This window comes from Galeopterus variegatus, unplaced genomic scaffold (assembly GCF_000696425.1).
Source record: "Galeopterus variegatus unplaced genomic scaffold, G_variegatus-3.0.2 Scaffold2664, whole genome shotgun sequence".
In the NCBI taxonomy this organism is placed as follows: domain Eukaryota; kingdom Metazoa; phylum Chordata; class Mammalia; order Dermoptera; family Cynocephalidae; genus Galeopterus; species Galeopterus variegatus.
In genome coordinates, this window is record NW_007728775.1 from 179359 (window position 1) to 193237 (window position 13879).

The following is a 13879-nucleotide window of genomic DNA, read 5'->3' on the forward strand; positions in this document are numbered from 1 at the left end:
CTGGGACCGGCAACGGGATCGCAACCCTCGGTGTTGCACCCGCACCGCGCTCAGCCAGTGAGCGGCCGGTCTGTATGTGGGATCCGAACCCTCGGCGGGAGCGCTGCCGCACTCCCAAGCAGCACACTGTAGCAGTGCACCACCGGGCCGGCCCCAACACTCTGGTTTTTTTTGAAAAATGTCTTTATTTTGTTCTCTTGAATTACTGTATTGCTGGTTAACTGTTTTTCCCTCAGTCTTCTAAAAATATTATTCTTTTGTCTTTCAAACTCAGTAGCTGCAACTGAGGAGTAGGCTGGCTGTCAGTTTAATTGATGCTTTGTAAATAATCAATCTTGAGTAGTTTTTAGTTGCTTCAGTCTCTTTGCCTTTAATATTTCACCATAATGTGTCCAGGGGTGTATTTATTTCCACTTATTATGCTTGGGTACTATTCTACTGCCTAAATCTGAGATTTATATCTTTAATGTATTCTGGAAAAATTTCAGCCATAATCTCTTCAAATATTGCCTCTCTCCAAATCTATTTTATCATTTTATCATTCTGAAATTCTTATCCATCATTTGTTAGACTTTATAATTCTATCACCTCTGTCATATTTCCATTTTTTCCCCTTTCTGGGATGCATTCTGGAAAATTTCCTCAGATATCCCTGTTTGCCAAGTCTAGGAAAACAGTTTCAGTTGTTACTAATCAACTATTGATTCCAGGTAGAGAGTTTATTTCAATAATTAAAAAGTTAATTTCTGAAGTTCTACTTGGTTATTTTTCAAATATATTACTTTTTATAGCATTTTATTCTTTCCTTATATTTTTGATTCCTTCTTTTTGCTTTATTTCATAATCTATACTGATATTTATATCCATTAAAGTCTCTAGCTGATTATTTCATTAACTAAAATTTTTGGAAAGGGTGGTCTAACCCTGCTGTTTGTTGTATCTCACCTGTCTTTCACTGTGAATTATTTTCTTGTATATTTAGTAATTTTGGACAGTGAGGCTTAACTGTGAGATTCCTGGGCAACCTAGGTTAAAGATGTATTTTGCCAGAAGGTTACATTTGCTTCTGCCAGGTGTCCTACAGTACCTGCCAGCTGATGATTAATTTTATTTTAACTTTTTTGCCTGGGTAAAAAATTATACCAAATGAATGTTATAACTTGAACCCCAAATCTGTATGATGGAAGGCCCAGGGTAATAATTTTCAGGGGTGATGTTTTCTTTCTAACCCATACCTCAGACTGAGGTAGATAAGCTTACCTGTCATCTCTCTAGGATGGCAGGCAGATATCTTTTTAATTAATTGATATGTAGCTCGTTAGGAGACCTGGCCGTATGTTGGTATGTGTGTCTATGCGCTAACTCTCCACATTGTGAGGTCTTGTCTCCTAATCTTATTATACATTATAATGCGATCCTTGTATTAAGACGAGCTCCCAACCCCAAGAACCCTCTAATAGTTGGCAGCCAGTATCAGCTCACATGCTTTCTACTTTAGCTTTCAGTTTCCACTTTGATACTTGCTCACAGAAATGTCCCCAACTCCATTTTTCGTTATGTTATGCATTTAATATTTTATATAGCATTTCTAAATGTCTGTAGGGGGAAGATTTCCTGTCCAGATATTGCTAGACAGGAGTTAAATAATATCTTCTTTGACGTGCCTATGCCATAGATTTCCTAGAAGTTTAGAGTCTCTAAGGAATGGTTTTATAATCCAATTACTGGGCAAAATGGATTCTGTTTACAAATGAACACAGGTCAGTAGATTGATGGTAATGCTTATGTTTACACAGCAAAAGAACTATCACAGAAATAATAAAAACTATCACCAATGTTTCTTAGGGACAAGTGTCCACAGATTAAAACATTATTACATTAATATAAAGTTTTAGCCAGGAGAGCGCTATGTGTTCCAACATTCTAATAAAAAGTAATACCATGACCAGTTGATCAGAATTGCTTCTGTTAAGGATTTTTTTAAAAAAATGCGTCCCCACAAAGATTTCTCATTTTTCCTTTTTGTCTTTTTTACTGACCGGTAACGGGATCGCAACCCTCGGTGTTGCGCCCGTACCAGGGACCGGCAATGGGATCGCAACCCCCAGTGTTGCTCCCACACCGCGCTCAGCCAGTGAGCAGGAACCGGTCTCCACATGGGATCCGAACCCTCAGCGAGAGCGCCGCCACACTCCCAAGTGGCGCACTCTCCAGTGCGCCACCAGGCCGGACCAAGATTTCTCATTTTTAACGTGTGTATATATATATATATATAGCAGGAACCGGTCTCCACATGGGATCCGAACCCTCAGCGAGAGCGCCGCCACACTCCCAAGCGGCGCACTCTCCAGTGCGCCACCAGGCCGGCCCAAGATTTCTCATTTTTAACGTGTGTATATATATATATATATATACACACATATACACCTCAGGCTAACTAGTAATGGCCCCTACAACATTTGAAAAAAATATTTGTAAAGAAAAACAACGAGTTCCTAGTTCATCCATGGCGCTAGTCAGAGGGGATAGGAAGAAGTACACTGCAGGCCTGGGTTAAAAGAGAACCTGGATAATATGGAAGTCCCTATAACTCTTTTATTTGGCTTGACTCTAAGATGGAGACACAGTCTACATTTTATATTTGTAAGTGCCTGACAAAATACCTTACATTCATAATGCCCTTTTAAGATAAGCAGGTCAGATGAGTGGTTTAAGTGATTTATCCAAGGTTACAGTTAGTAAAATGGTAAGGCCAAGAATAGAATTCTTGTCTCCCAACTAAATTCCATGCCAAAACAGTGTTACCATGGCAAAGCCATCCTCAGGGATATATACTCTGCAGCTTTTGTATCTAGAAATCAATTATACATTTCAAAAAGGAAAGACTAAATGGGAGACATAAAAATCCAATCCAAAGCTTCCCAAGTGGTTGTTCGATTCAGGCATGGCACAACAATGGATAAGAACATGGATTTATGCTTCAGACTCCCACTGTCCAATATGGTAGCTATTAGCACATATAGGTACATAAATTCGAATGGATTAAACTAAAAAAAATTCCTCATTCAGACTAGCTACATTTCAGGCACCCAACAGTCACATGTCGCTGATGGCTACTATTCTAAACAGTGCCGATATGGAACTTTTCCATCATTGCAGAGTTCTACTGGGCAGCAGGCAGCAGTGCTCTAGAATGTGGATTGATGAAGTAAATGACTTTATTGCTGTAGTAGATTGGAAAGACAACTGGCTTTGAAACCCAACTGACTTAGATTCGAATTCTGCATCTGTCACTCATTACCTCTGTGACTCTTGAGCAAGTTTCTAAAATTTCTCTGAGCCTCTTTTTTCCTCAATCTGTAAATCGAGACTCAGAAATAAAGTGCGGGGAATATCACTGTTGCTCAGTAACTACAGAATCTGCAACTTCCCCATTCTTCACTGTAGCTCCATTGGGGTCTTTGGCTGCCAAAAGGTCCTTGCACAGAATAAAAATATACTGCTTCCAAAAGATTCAAGAGAATCACCAAACCTAAGCACTCGTTAATGTAAGCATTTTCTCTGTAAGATTTTACCTTTTTCTTGGGGATGGGGTAGGGTGGGGAGGGGTGAGAGGGTGAATACTTTGTATACATAAAGAAACACAAAAAAAGTAAAACAATTTAGAACTGGAAAAAGTTATAGTTCAATGTTCCATTACATTAACTCTAAAAATTGATTTGAGTGAAAGAAGCTGGATATGAAGGTGTAACTTGAGTTAAATGGGTCAAGTGTCTTGGTGGTATTTCCCACAAGAGAACAGAAGAGCAGCTACAGAATCAGGTATAATTACCTGTATGCATAATCACATACTAACTAACTTTTTATTTAAAGAACAAATCCCTAAATAATTCAATAGCTTGCTGACCTAACAAGACTATTTTCCACTTTAAAGAGTAGGTAGACAAAACACACACTCAAGAGAGGTCTTAACACTCACAAAATCACTTTACACTATCTTGTCACTTCTCCACATAATTTCCCCAATGGAATGACCTTGTTAAGTGAGTTTTTTTGTTCAACTAAGGAAACCTTTGTTTTAAATGCTTGTTGAAAGTCTTTTCTGGGCCAGCCCAGTGGTGCACTGGAGAGTGCGCTGCTTGGGAGTGTGGCGGCGCTCCCGCCGAGGGTTCGGATCCTATGTGGAGAACGGTTCCCGCTCACTGGCTGAGCGCGGTGCGGGCGCAACACCGAGGGTTGCGATCCCGTTGCTGGTCCCCGGTACGGGCGCGACACCGAGGGTTGCGATCCCGTTACCGGTCAGTAAAAAAGACAAAAAGGAAAAAAAAAAAGAAAGTCTTTTCTAAAATAAAATGCATTAGTTCACTTTTCTCCCCAAGAATATGCTAATTAACATAATGAATACTCGTGATGATCTAAGGTCTTATTACAACAAATAAATCTATAATACTATAGTGGGGTTAAAGTATAGAATATTGACATTTTTATGCTGACCCCAGGTTACACTCTAGATATGCTAGATTTTTCACAAAATAAAACCCAACATTAGCTTGTTTTCTTATAATTTGCCATAATTTCTTCTACACATGGACTATAGAAATATTTCCAGATAACTGAAGCTCTGATTAGTTAGGTTCTGGTTAATTATGGTTTAATTATATTTGTGTTATGTCACATATTCAATTTCACAGGATCCTTTACTTGTGAAAGAAATACAATAGTGTTCACTTCAGGCTTATGCTAAATGGTAATTAGGTCCGTGGGTCTCTTGATAATTTTCCCTATTGACTACTTTAATAATCAAATTCTTCTTAGAAGCAATAGCTAGATTAAGTTCCCAAGTAATAAAGACCAGAATTAAGCCAATTTCACTTTTTAAAAAAAATTGGATCTCTGTTCCTCTGCAGAATTTCCCCTTTAATGGAATGTTCAGTACAAAGAAAAAAGCCATCTGAAATTATTCTACTGTTACCATTAGTTTAAATAAATCCATCTCAATTTACAGGTATTAAAAAACATTTCTAATATGTCCTCAGCATTTAAAATCTGAGAGGTAATCATCTGGACAAATAAGTTTACTCAAAAGTCAACAGATAGACCCTATTTCACTTAGGTGCTTAAAAGTGAGCTAGGGAAAAGAGTTTGGGGCTTCCAGCTTTACAACAGATCTTGCTGCTTCTCATTCAGGGAATTAAAAGATGTATAATATCTAGTAGCTTTTTATATTTTACACTGAAGACATTTCCCAATACCAATTATCTCCCAGTCAAGTAAAATTCAAACACAGTAACTTCTCCTTCTTACATTAGAACATTTCTCCAACATACCCTTACATGATAATTATAGCACAATCACTCTACCATAACCAGTTTTGATATCCCTACAGCCAATGCCAAATTAATTGCCTTCTGTCCTCAAACACCCATACCTTCAATATCCATACTGAAATACTGGAACTGAGAATTCTTTTTAGTACTATACTTTCTTGAAAGGGCCACTCAAGCTTTGCTGACTGCGTCCAATCATCTTTAGAGTCTGTAAAATGCCTGAAAGAACTCTGGACTAGGAAGCAGATAAAGGGTTATAATTCTAACTCTCCAAATGAGTGTCTGTCATACACCTCTAAGTCTTAGCTGACTTAACTGCCTGACTACCCTATATAGGTTATTGTACCATTAACATCAAAGTACAATAGCTCTTGGTGCAGCACTGGTACCCAGTAGATACTCAATTAAATAAACAGATTGAAAAATACTACCACTCAGGGCAAAGATAGTACTTTCTTTGTGGAAAGAAGTATCAGTATCTGTCCCCATCCTATGTCTCCCAAGGTAAATTCTGCTGCTCAGGGTCACAGGCAGCCTATAGTTCAGTGTTACAACAAAAACAAAGGAGTAAAACCTATTTTTAGAAAACAAACAGAAATATGCTATTAAATGAAACAGTACAGTTAACTGAAATAACATAGTAAGTTATTATACGCAAAAGAGGGTTTTCAATTTTAGAGCCCAGGTTTGATTTTACTGAGATTGATTTATAATCATAAAACACAGTATAGATCATATCTTGTATTGTAATTTGAAACTCCGAAAATAACGTGCTGATAGAAACCAAGGTCGCAGGTTTGATTTTACTGAGATTGATTTATAATCATAAAACACAGTATAGATCATATCTTGTACTGTAATTTGAAACTCCGAAAATAACGTGCTGATAGAAACCAAGGTCACTCAGTTTTATATATAAATATATTAACTGTAATAAAACAGAGATACTCACGGCTTGCATTTCTATACAGAAGAAATGGTTCATGGAGCTGAAACTCCAAATCTTTATTCACTGGTTCAACTAGATTGTGCATATTCAGTCGATTCACAATAGTAAAACCATGGTAAGGTGAAGCTGACCTTAGATTTAATAGAAGAAAAAAAATCTGTAGTTACCATGTAATCTGCAGAAATGTTATCTATTACTTTATTTCCATTTCAAAAAAGAATGTATACATGAGCACAGCATACAATATTATCAGCACATAAAACTATAAATAAAAAATTTAAGTCAGATCATCTCTTTCCTCTTCTCAGAAGTATCCAAGGACTCAGTCCCTCAGAGTGAAGGCCAAAGTCCTTACTAAAGCCACCAAGGCCCTACCTGATGTACTCGCCGCTCCCGACTTCATATCCTATGCCTCTTCCCTTGCTTCCCAGCCACACTGGGCTCCTTGCTCCTCTCTCTGCAGGTGTGCTTTCATCTCAAGATCTCTGTTCTGACCACTGTCTCAGATTCTGCACGGCTATCTCATCTCCTGCATGGGTATCTCATCTCCTGCATGTGTTTGCTCAAATGTCACCTTTTGATGAGGCCTACCCAAACTAGTCTTTTCAATACTCCTAACTTGCTCCCAAACTCAACACCTCTAACTCTTCTCTCTTTATCCATACCACTTATTTTTTGTATTTATTATGTTTCTCCTCCCACCCCTACAGAATGTAAGCTCCATGCAAATGGGGAATTTTTTCTTGTTTTCACAGATGTTTTTTTCTGTGTTTTTTTCACAGATCTATCCCAAGATAGATACACAGTATTTGATAAATATCTGCTGAATAAAATTTCATTTGTTTACTTCAAATATGGTGCAGGATTGGCTGTAATGACTGCCCACCCTTACAATAATGATTTTTCTTGCACCATATAGGTCTTTACATAGTTCTCCTAAGTAAGATGGAAAATGGCTTGAATCCCACAACAAGAAACATATTTAGTTCTCATATCAGGGGGATTGAATACACGATCCTTTAGACACTCCTCACATGTACCTAACACTTCATAGTTTCTCATCTGTTTCTCTGTGCTGTACATGGAGAAATAATAAAACCTTGTTCTACAGAATAAGAAACAATCTTATGATGATTAAAGCCTGTGCCCAAAGTCAACACAAGTAATGTAACTAGGATTCAGCTTTAGGTTTTTTGACTCCAAATCCAGACTTCTTCTATATTAAGTGATCTCTGCAAAGTGATATTCTGATATCCTGGTATACCCTATCCAAAGTACACAAACTGCTCACATTTCCCAAATAGTTTCTTGGGCATGCACGCATTCATTCATTCATTTGTTCACTCACTCATTCATTCATGTGGTAGCTGGATGGTACAGTGATTGAACCCTGGACCTTGGTGTTTGGGTCTCCTTCTATTAGAATCAATCCCACATAAGCTGCCATGAACTGTATTATATCAATCCACTCACTACACTAAATCTCACATTTTCTACAATTGGTGGATCTGTACCATACCTTAACAATAAGGCCAATAAGGTACGTCCCAAATATCACAGATACCAAGGTTCTAATAATAGTTGAGTTTCTAGAGATTTATATTGCTAATGAAGAATAATGAAGGGGGTGAGGTAAAGACCCCTCCCCCTTTTTAAAGGAGAAAGATGAATAACAGGAAACACAGTGTTAAAGAGCTTACTTTATAAATATCATAGTACTTACACTTAAAAGAAGAAAAAGACGGGTGTGTTTAGATAAGATTACAAAGCTTTACACCAAAATTTAGAAGAAAATTTGACCAATTCTTTTAAATTGACATCAAAGGAGAAAGGCAGTCCTTAAAAGATAACTCAATTTAAAAGAATGGAAAAGAACCAGATGTCAGTAATGACTCCTGCTGACTCCCTAAGCTTCAGAAAACAAGGAAAGGAATCTGTCCCTGTTGGAGGAAGACTTTAGAGGAATCCAGGAAAACAAGTACCCCATGACTGTCATATCCTGTAGGTTGCCTTACAAAACAAAGTTATAATCTGCAAACCAATCATATTCTGAAATAATTAATTCTTGAAGTAGCTGAAAAGAAAAAATGTGTAATTATGAATAATCCAGACTTTATAAACAACTCTCAAACAAAAAATACATATTACTAAATACATATTATTAAAGATGCTGTACATAATCTAGAACTTTGGGGTGGGGGGGAGGAGTTGGAAAGGGGACAGAACCAGACATAGAAGATAGCCTCTCATTTAGTAAACACAGAACAGAGGGACTGACCTCTCAACTATATTATTTTATAGAGCTAGTCTATGTATTATTATTTTTCTCAAATATATCTTTTTCTCTTTTTAATATGGGAGGAGGGAGGCAAGCATCTGTTTTAGACTCATTCATTACTAGAAAATGCTATTCTGAAATGGTTTTGCTAGGTTCCTAAATAAATTCTAGGTCTATTCTTCTGAATCACTGTAAGGCTCAAAGAAGGGAAATAACTTGGTTAGGATCTCACAGATAGGGATGGATGAAAACTTGAAGGGGACAAGCAGGAAGGTAAATGTACAACAAAGACAAATAAAATAAATGTAGAAAAGAGTTGAACTATTTTTTTTTTTCGTGACCGGTAATGGGATCGCAACCCTTGGTGTCGCGCCCGTACCGCGACCGGCAACGGGATCGCAACCCTCGGTGTCGCGCCCGCACCGCGCTCAACCAGTGAGCGGACCGGTCTCTATATGGGAGAGTGCGCCACCGGGCCGGCCCAGAGTTGAACTATTGTATAACACTGTTCATCCTTACATTTTAAAAAATAAATTTAAAAAAACGCTTACCTTCTATATACAAATAAGGTCCCTTCTATATCAGTCTTCTCCTATAATAGACAATGAGTCAATTAGTTTTTTCCCCCTTAATCCAACCCCAGATAGTCCCAATGGAGAAGAAATGCTTCACGTTTAAGATCAATTTGTTTTATTTACTGTAAAATTAATCACTTTTGAACAGGTAAAGTAGGTGTTCCTCTCACTCCACAAATTTCTGTTACCAGTCTCTTATGTATCTTTTCAATGCTATTGATGCATACATAAGCATTTGCAATGTTCAGTCCAGCAACAGGCCTGTATATGCAGCATTTTTCTTTTTTAGTTAGCGAAGGAGAAAATAATAGGATTAGCTTTTTAGTTTTTAAAACTAAAATGTTTTAGCCAGATTTTTAAATTTTAAAGCCAAGGTCCTGTGTATAGCAATTTCTTCACTTTTAAAGTTTATCAAAGTTAACAGGAAAAAAAAAGAACAAAAAATTTCTTATACTCCTATAAGAAAGGATTCTTTGTTTCATCACTTGTGGAATTTGGTATATTTCATGAGTAGCAAATTTTGTGGTTAGTTAAGAATTATTGTCAAAACCAATTAAGTTTGTTATTTTTAGAACTTTAAGAATCATGAATATTGTAACTATACTCTGCCTTAATGTAATTATTGTAGGTCTTACAAATAATTAAAAAATCTTTTTAGTTTGAAGTGAAAGTGTTTTGATTAATAAAGTACAGCTCATTACCATCCTTTACTTGTTGTGACAACAGTGTATTCAGGTTTTAAACACAGTTACAAGGTTTAAAAAAAAAACACACAAAACTCTATTAGCCTGTAGTTCACAGCCTAGACTGGACCTAAATGTTTTAATGTAATGAACAAACTATTAAAACTTTAAATGTTAGTCATATCAAATTACATTTGCTGGGATAAAATTTTTTTAAATTATCATCTTGATTTCTTCCAGGATTATTGCCCTAGCTTGAACATCATCATGAAACTTTTCCTTCCTAAGGATTCAGAGGCTTTTTCTTGCCTTTAAAATGTTACAAGAAATTGGTAATCAACTCTCTTACAGTAAAAGAAAACTTGCCCCACAAAAAACATTGTGCAAAGTTACAACTCACTGTAAAATAACGAGAGAAAAGATTTTGGTTATGCTCTATGAGCCAAATAAACAAACAATAGCAGCTTTATTTTTAAATTCAAGTTATTATAGCTTGTATTTTATATTTAAAAGAGAACTCCACAATTTAAAATTCTAAAATATTGAAAGTCTTTGTGAAAAACTAGAAATAAAAACTTTTTGGGCCGGCCCGGTGGCGCACTGGATAAGTGCGCCGCTTGGGAAGCGCAGCGGCGCTCCCGCCCGAGGGTTCGGATCCCACATACAGACCGGTTCCCGCTCACTGGCTGAGCGAGGCGCGGGAGCAGCACCGAGGGTTGCAATCCCGTTGCCGGTCCCCGGTCCGGTACGGGGGCAACACTGAGGGTTGTGATCCGTTGCCGGACACGGAAAAAGACAAAAGACAAAAAAAAAAAAAAAACTTTTTAGTGAAAAGTCCTAGCCCCAAGTCTTTACCATTTGTCTGTAATTCATATTTCACAAATTTATACACAGATCAAGAAAAATGATTCAGAACATTTCAAACTAAGGCAATGTCTAAAACAGATATATTTCAAAAAACCAGTGTATAATTTTATTCTTTGTGACCTCCCATACCTCATCCTCTTCCAGTAGGTGAAGGAAAGATAAACGAGATGATTATGAAAACTCTCTTCATCTGAATGAACTGTTTACAAATGCCAAATGATTTTCACAAAATTATTGATAAGTACATAATCTATGTATCTGTATTATCTTGTAAAGGACATATTACGATAATCTTTTAGAGTTTTGTTAATTTATGAGTTTCATTTCTTACTGAAATGTGAACGACAGTCATTGATAAATTCGACCCAACATACACTTACGGGTATTTTTCTAAGTGTAAAGCCTATAGTTGAACGAGTTAATTAGGAAGGGTCAATCACAGGAAAACGGGAAATTCTGTTAAACAATTAACGAAGCTTCAAGCAGGGGCTAACAAGAGTTAGGGAACAGACTGTGAACTTTTCAGACCCCCTCGGGAGCATTCAGAGGCGAACTCACTAGCATCGTAGGTGAAATTTACAGGGTCTCTTTTCCCTGAAAGTGGTCTCCTGAGAATCCAATTAACATGGGAGCCCTTTTCCTAAGTGCCTTGAAATCTTTCCCAAAACTCTGAAAATACAGTACCGATCGATTAAAGCCGGACTCATCCCACCCCCCTCTCGTAAGAATTAAAACTAAGTGGATTTCAAGCTTGATATCCAAATGACCTCTGTGAAGGGGCTATCATTTACGTCTTTGGGGGGGGGGACGACAGAGGAAGGGATGTTTATTTTACAGATAATGTATATGTAATTTATCTGATAATCCTCAAAGCCTCAAACACAAGCTTTCAGGCACCCTTCTGACCCCATCAGTCTCATGTCTCCAACGCATCAGCAAAGGCGGTAGGTCGCCCACGTCTCCAGACCCGATCCCAAGAGACTGATCCTGCTACAATCCTCCCTTCCACCGGCTTTTCCCTGGGATGTCTCGGGCCTACTTCACTTGCTCTTCTCAAATTCCGGACGCTCCCGATACCCCTCAGGCTCCGGTCTGGCTCTTCGCCAGTTCCCGGCCTCGCCTTCTCCGCCCTGGCTTTCCGATTAGCCCCCGACCCCAGGCAGCCTGCGCGGCTCCTTTAAGAGTCCGCGGCGGCGGGGCGAGAATCCTCAGCGGCCGGGCCGCACTCACCCACTGGTTTGCCTTGGGGCAGAAGGTGTACAGAGCGACCTGGCCCGTGAGGTCTGCGATGCTGGTGATATAGGGGTCGTGTTGCTTCAGGGCCGCCAGGCTCATCTCCTGCCCAGCTCTACTAAGCGACTCCATCTTGAAACCCGGAGCCGAGCCCCTCCGGCGGGGGCGGAGCCGCGGACCGGAAAGTGCCGTCGAGTCAAAGTTCCCCCAGCTGCGTCAGCCTCCTTAACTTCCGCCTCTCCGCCCGGCCTCGCGACGGGCCGGTACGGCAGCCATTCCGCTCCGCGGCGCTTACGCCCCGGGCGCCGGGTTCCGGCGTAGTCAGGTCGTATCGGCCGAACTGTCCGGATCAGCGTCCACCCCTACGTGGCCGAGCTGGCAGGCGTCCCGGCGCTTCTTCACCAGCCAAAACGTCCGATCGGCCGAACTGTCCGGATCAGCGTCCACCCCTACGTGGCCGAGCTGGCAGGCGTCCCGGCTCTTCTTCACCAGCCAAAACGTCCGGGTGCCGGCATAAGGGCTGCTCACGCATTTTCCGAGCTCTGCCAGGCGAGGCTGGAGACCGACGCAGTGCCTGGCTCGGGCTCTCGCGGAAGGGCCCGGGGCTACAGAACAAACACACTACTGTGGAAACTCGGCTCCAGGAGCCGTTTATAAAGCACAGAAAAGCGTTGGGCGGGGAGGGACCCGGAAAATCGCCCCCGACCTCAGATACCGCTACATCATCACTGGTAACAATTTGGTGATTTCTGAAAGAAAAATTTGTAACCAGCCGAACTAAGCCGCTTGGAACTACACAGGCGTGTCTTTTCCTATCCACTTTTGCACCTTACTTTCCTCGTATGGATCCCAGGTAAATATTCCTGTCCAGTCCTGGGAAGAGCCCATGAAGGCTTGAGTTTGTCTTGCATCATGTAAAGCATTAAATAGGTCACTAATTCTTTTAGCAAACGTGTTGAGCATGTTAGGGCATTTTAAAGAGCTAGGTACTAGCAAATAGTAAGACAAGGCGCGGAGGCTATAGGGAACTCTATCCTCCCAGACTGGTTTAAAAAGCAACATTTTCTTGAAAAGACACCCCAACGGAACTGAAAAGTTTTGAAGGAAAAAAACCCGTTTTCATCAGAATGATACTAAATATCTGTATTGTTGTTTATGATTTTACATCCCAAGACCATTTGTTAATGGAAAGAGAAATCTTAACATTCTTTGCAGTATCACGTAAAAGGCATGTGTACATTAAATGCTGGCAAAGAAACACCTATCATTCATTTACGCTTCGTTGCGTATTTATTGGACTCCTAATTGTGTGCTGGTAGTCCCTTGGGACTTTTCAAGTCTAAGACATCTTCCTGGCTCTGGGAGAAATTGAAATAAATAGGACAATGCAAGGAAATAGGGACGATGCTAGAGACATTTCTCTTTCAAACTCAGCGCATGGAGCCACTAACTCCATCTGTCAGGGAGAGTCTAGGAAAGCTTCACGGAAGAGGTAATGTTTAAATTGGTTCTGGAGGGATGAGTAGGAGTTCATCAGGTAAGAAAGGTAAAGGCTGTTGGGCCGGCCCAGTGGCGCACTGCTACAGTGCGACGCTTGGGAGTGTGGTGGCGCTCCCGCCCAGGGTTGGGATCCCACGTACAGACCGGGTCCCGCACTTTTGAGTTGTGTTCTGTGTATGTCAACTATTTTTTTTTAATAAAAATAATTTAAAAAATGAAAACCTGAAAACCCAATTGATACAATTCTTCTCTCCTCACTTTTGAGTTGTGTTCTGTGTATGTCAACTATTTTTTTTTAATAAAAATAATTTAAAAAACGAAAACCTGAAAACCCAATTGATACAATTCTTCTCTCCCTTACTCTGAGCAGCTTTGTGGTGAGAAATAAAATTTGCCATTTAAAATCATGGGGTCTAAGGTAAAGGACACTGGAATACAAATCAGGCAATCAATCTTTTAGTTTCAAA

The 13879-nt window shown here is 39.6% G+C and overlaps 1 protein-coding gene across 1 annotated transcript in view; it reads right to left on the reverse strand.

Annotated features, from left to right (window-relative positions):
• Positions 1-12044, reverse strand: part of DCP1A (decapping mRNA 1A) — a 58643-nt gene extending 46599 nt beyond the window's left edge. The window contains exons 1-3 of the mRNA XM_008582531.1: positions 11910-12044; positions 9106-9146; positions 6280-6407 (exon numbers count right to left, since the gene is read on the reverse strand). Of these exons, the coding sequence (XP_008580753.1) occupies positions 6280-6407; positions 9106-9146; positions 11910-12044 (304 nt within the window). The remainder of the gene's footprint in view (positions 1-6279; positions 6408-9105; positions 9147-11909) is intronic.
• Between the last annotated feature and the right edge of the window lie 1835 nt (positions 12045-13879).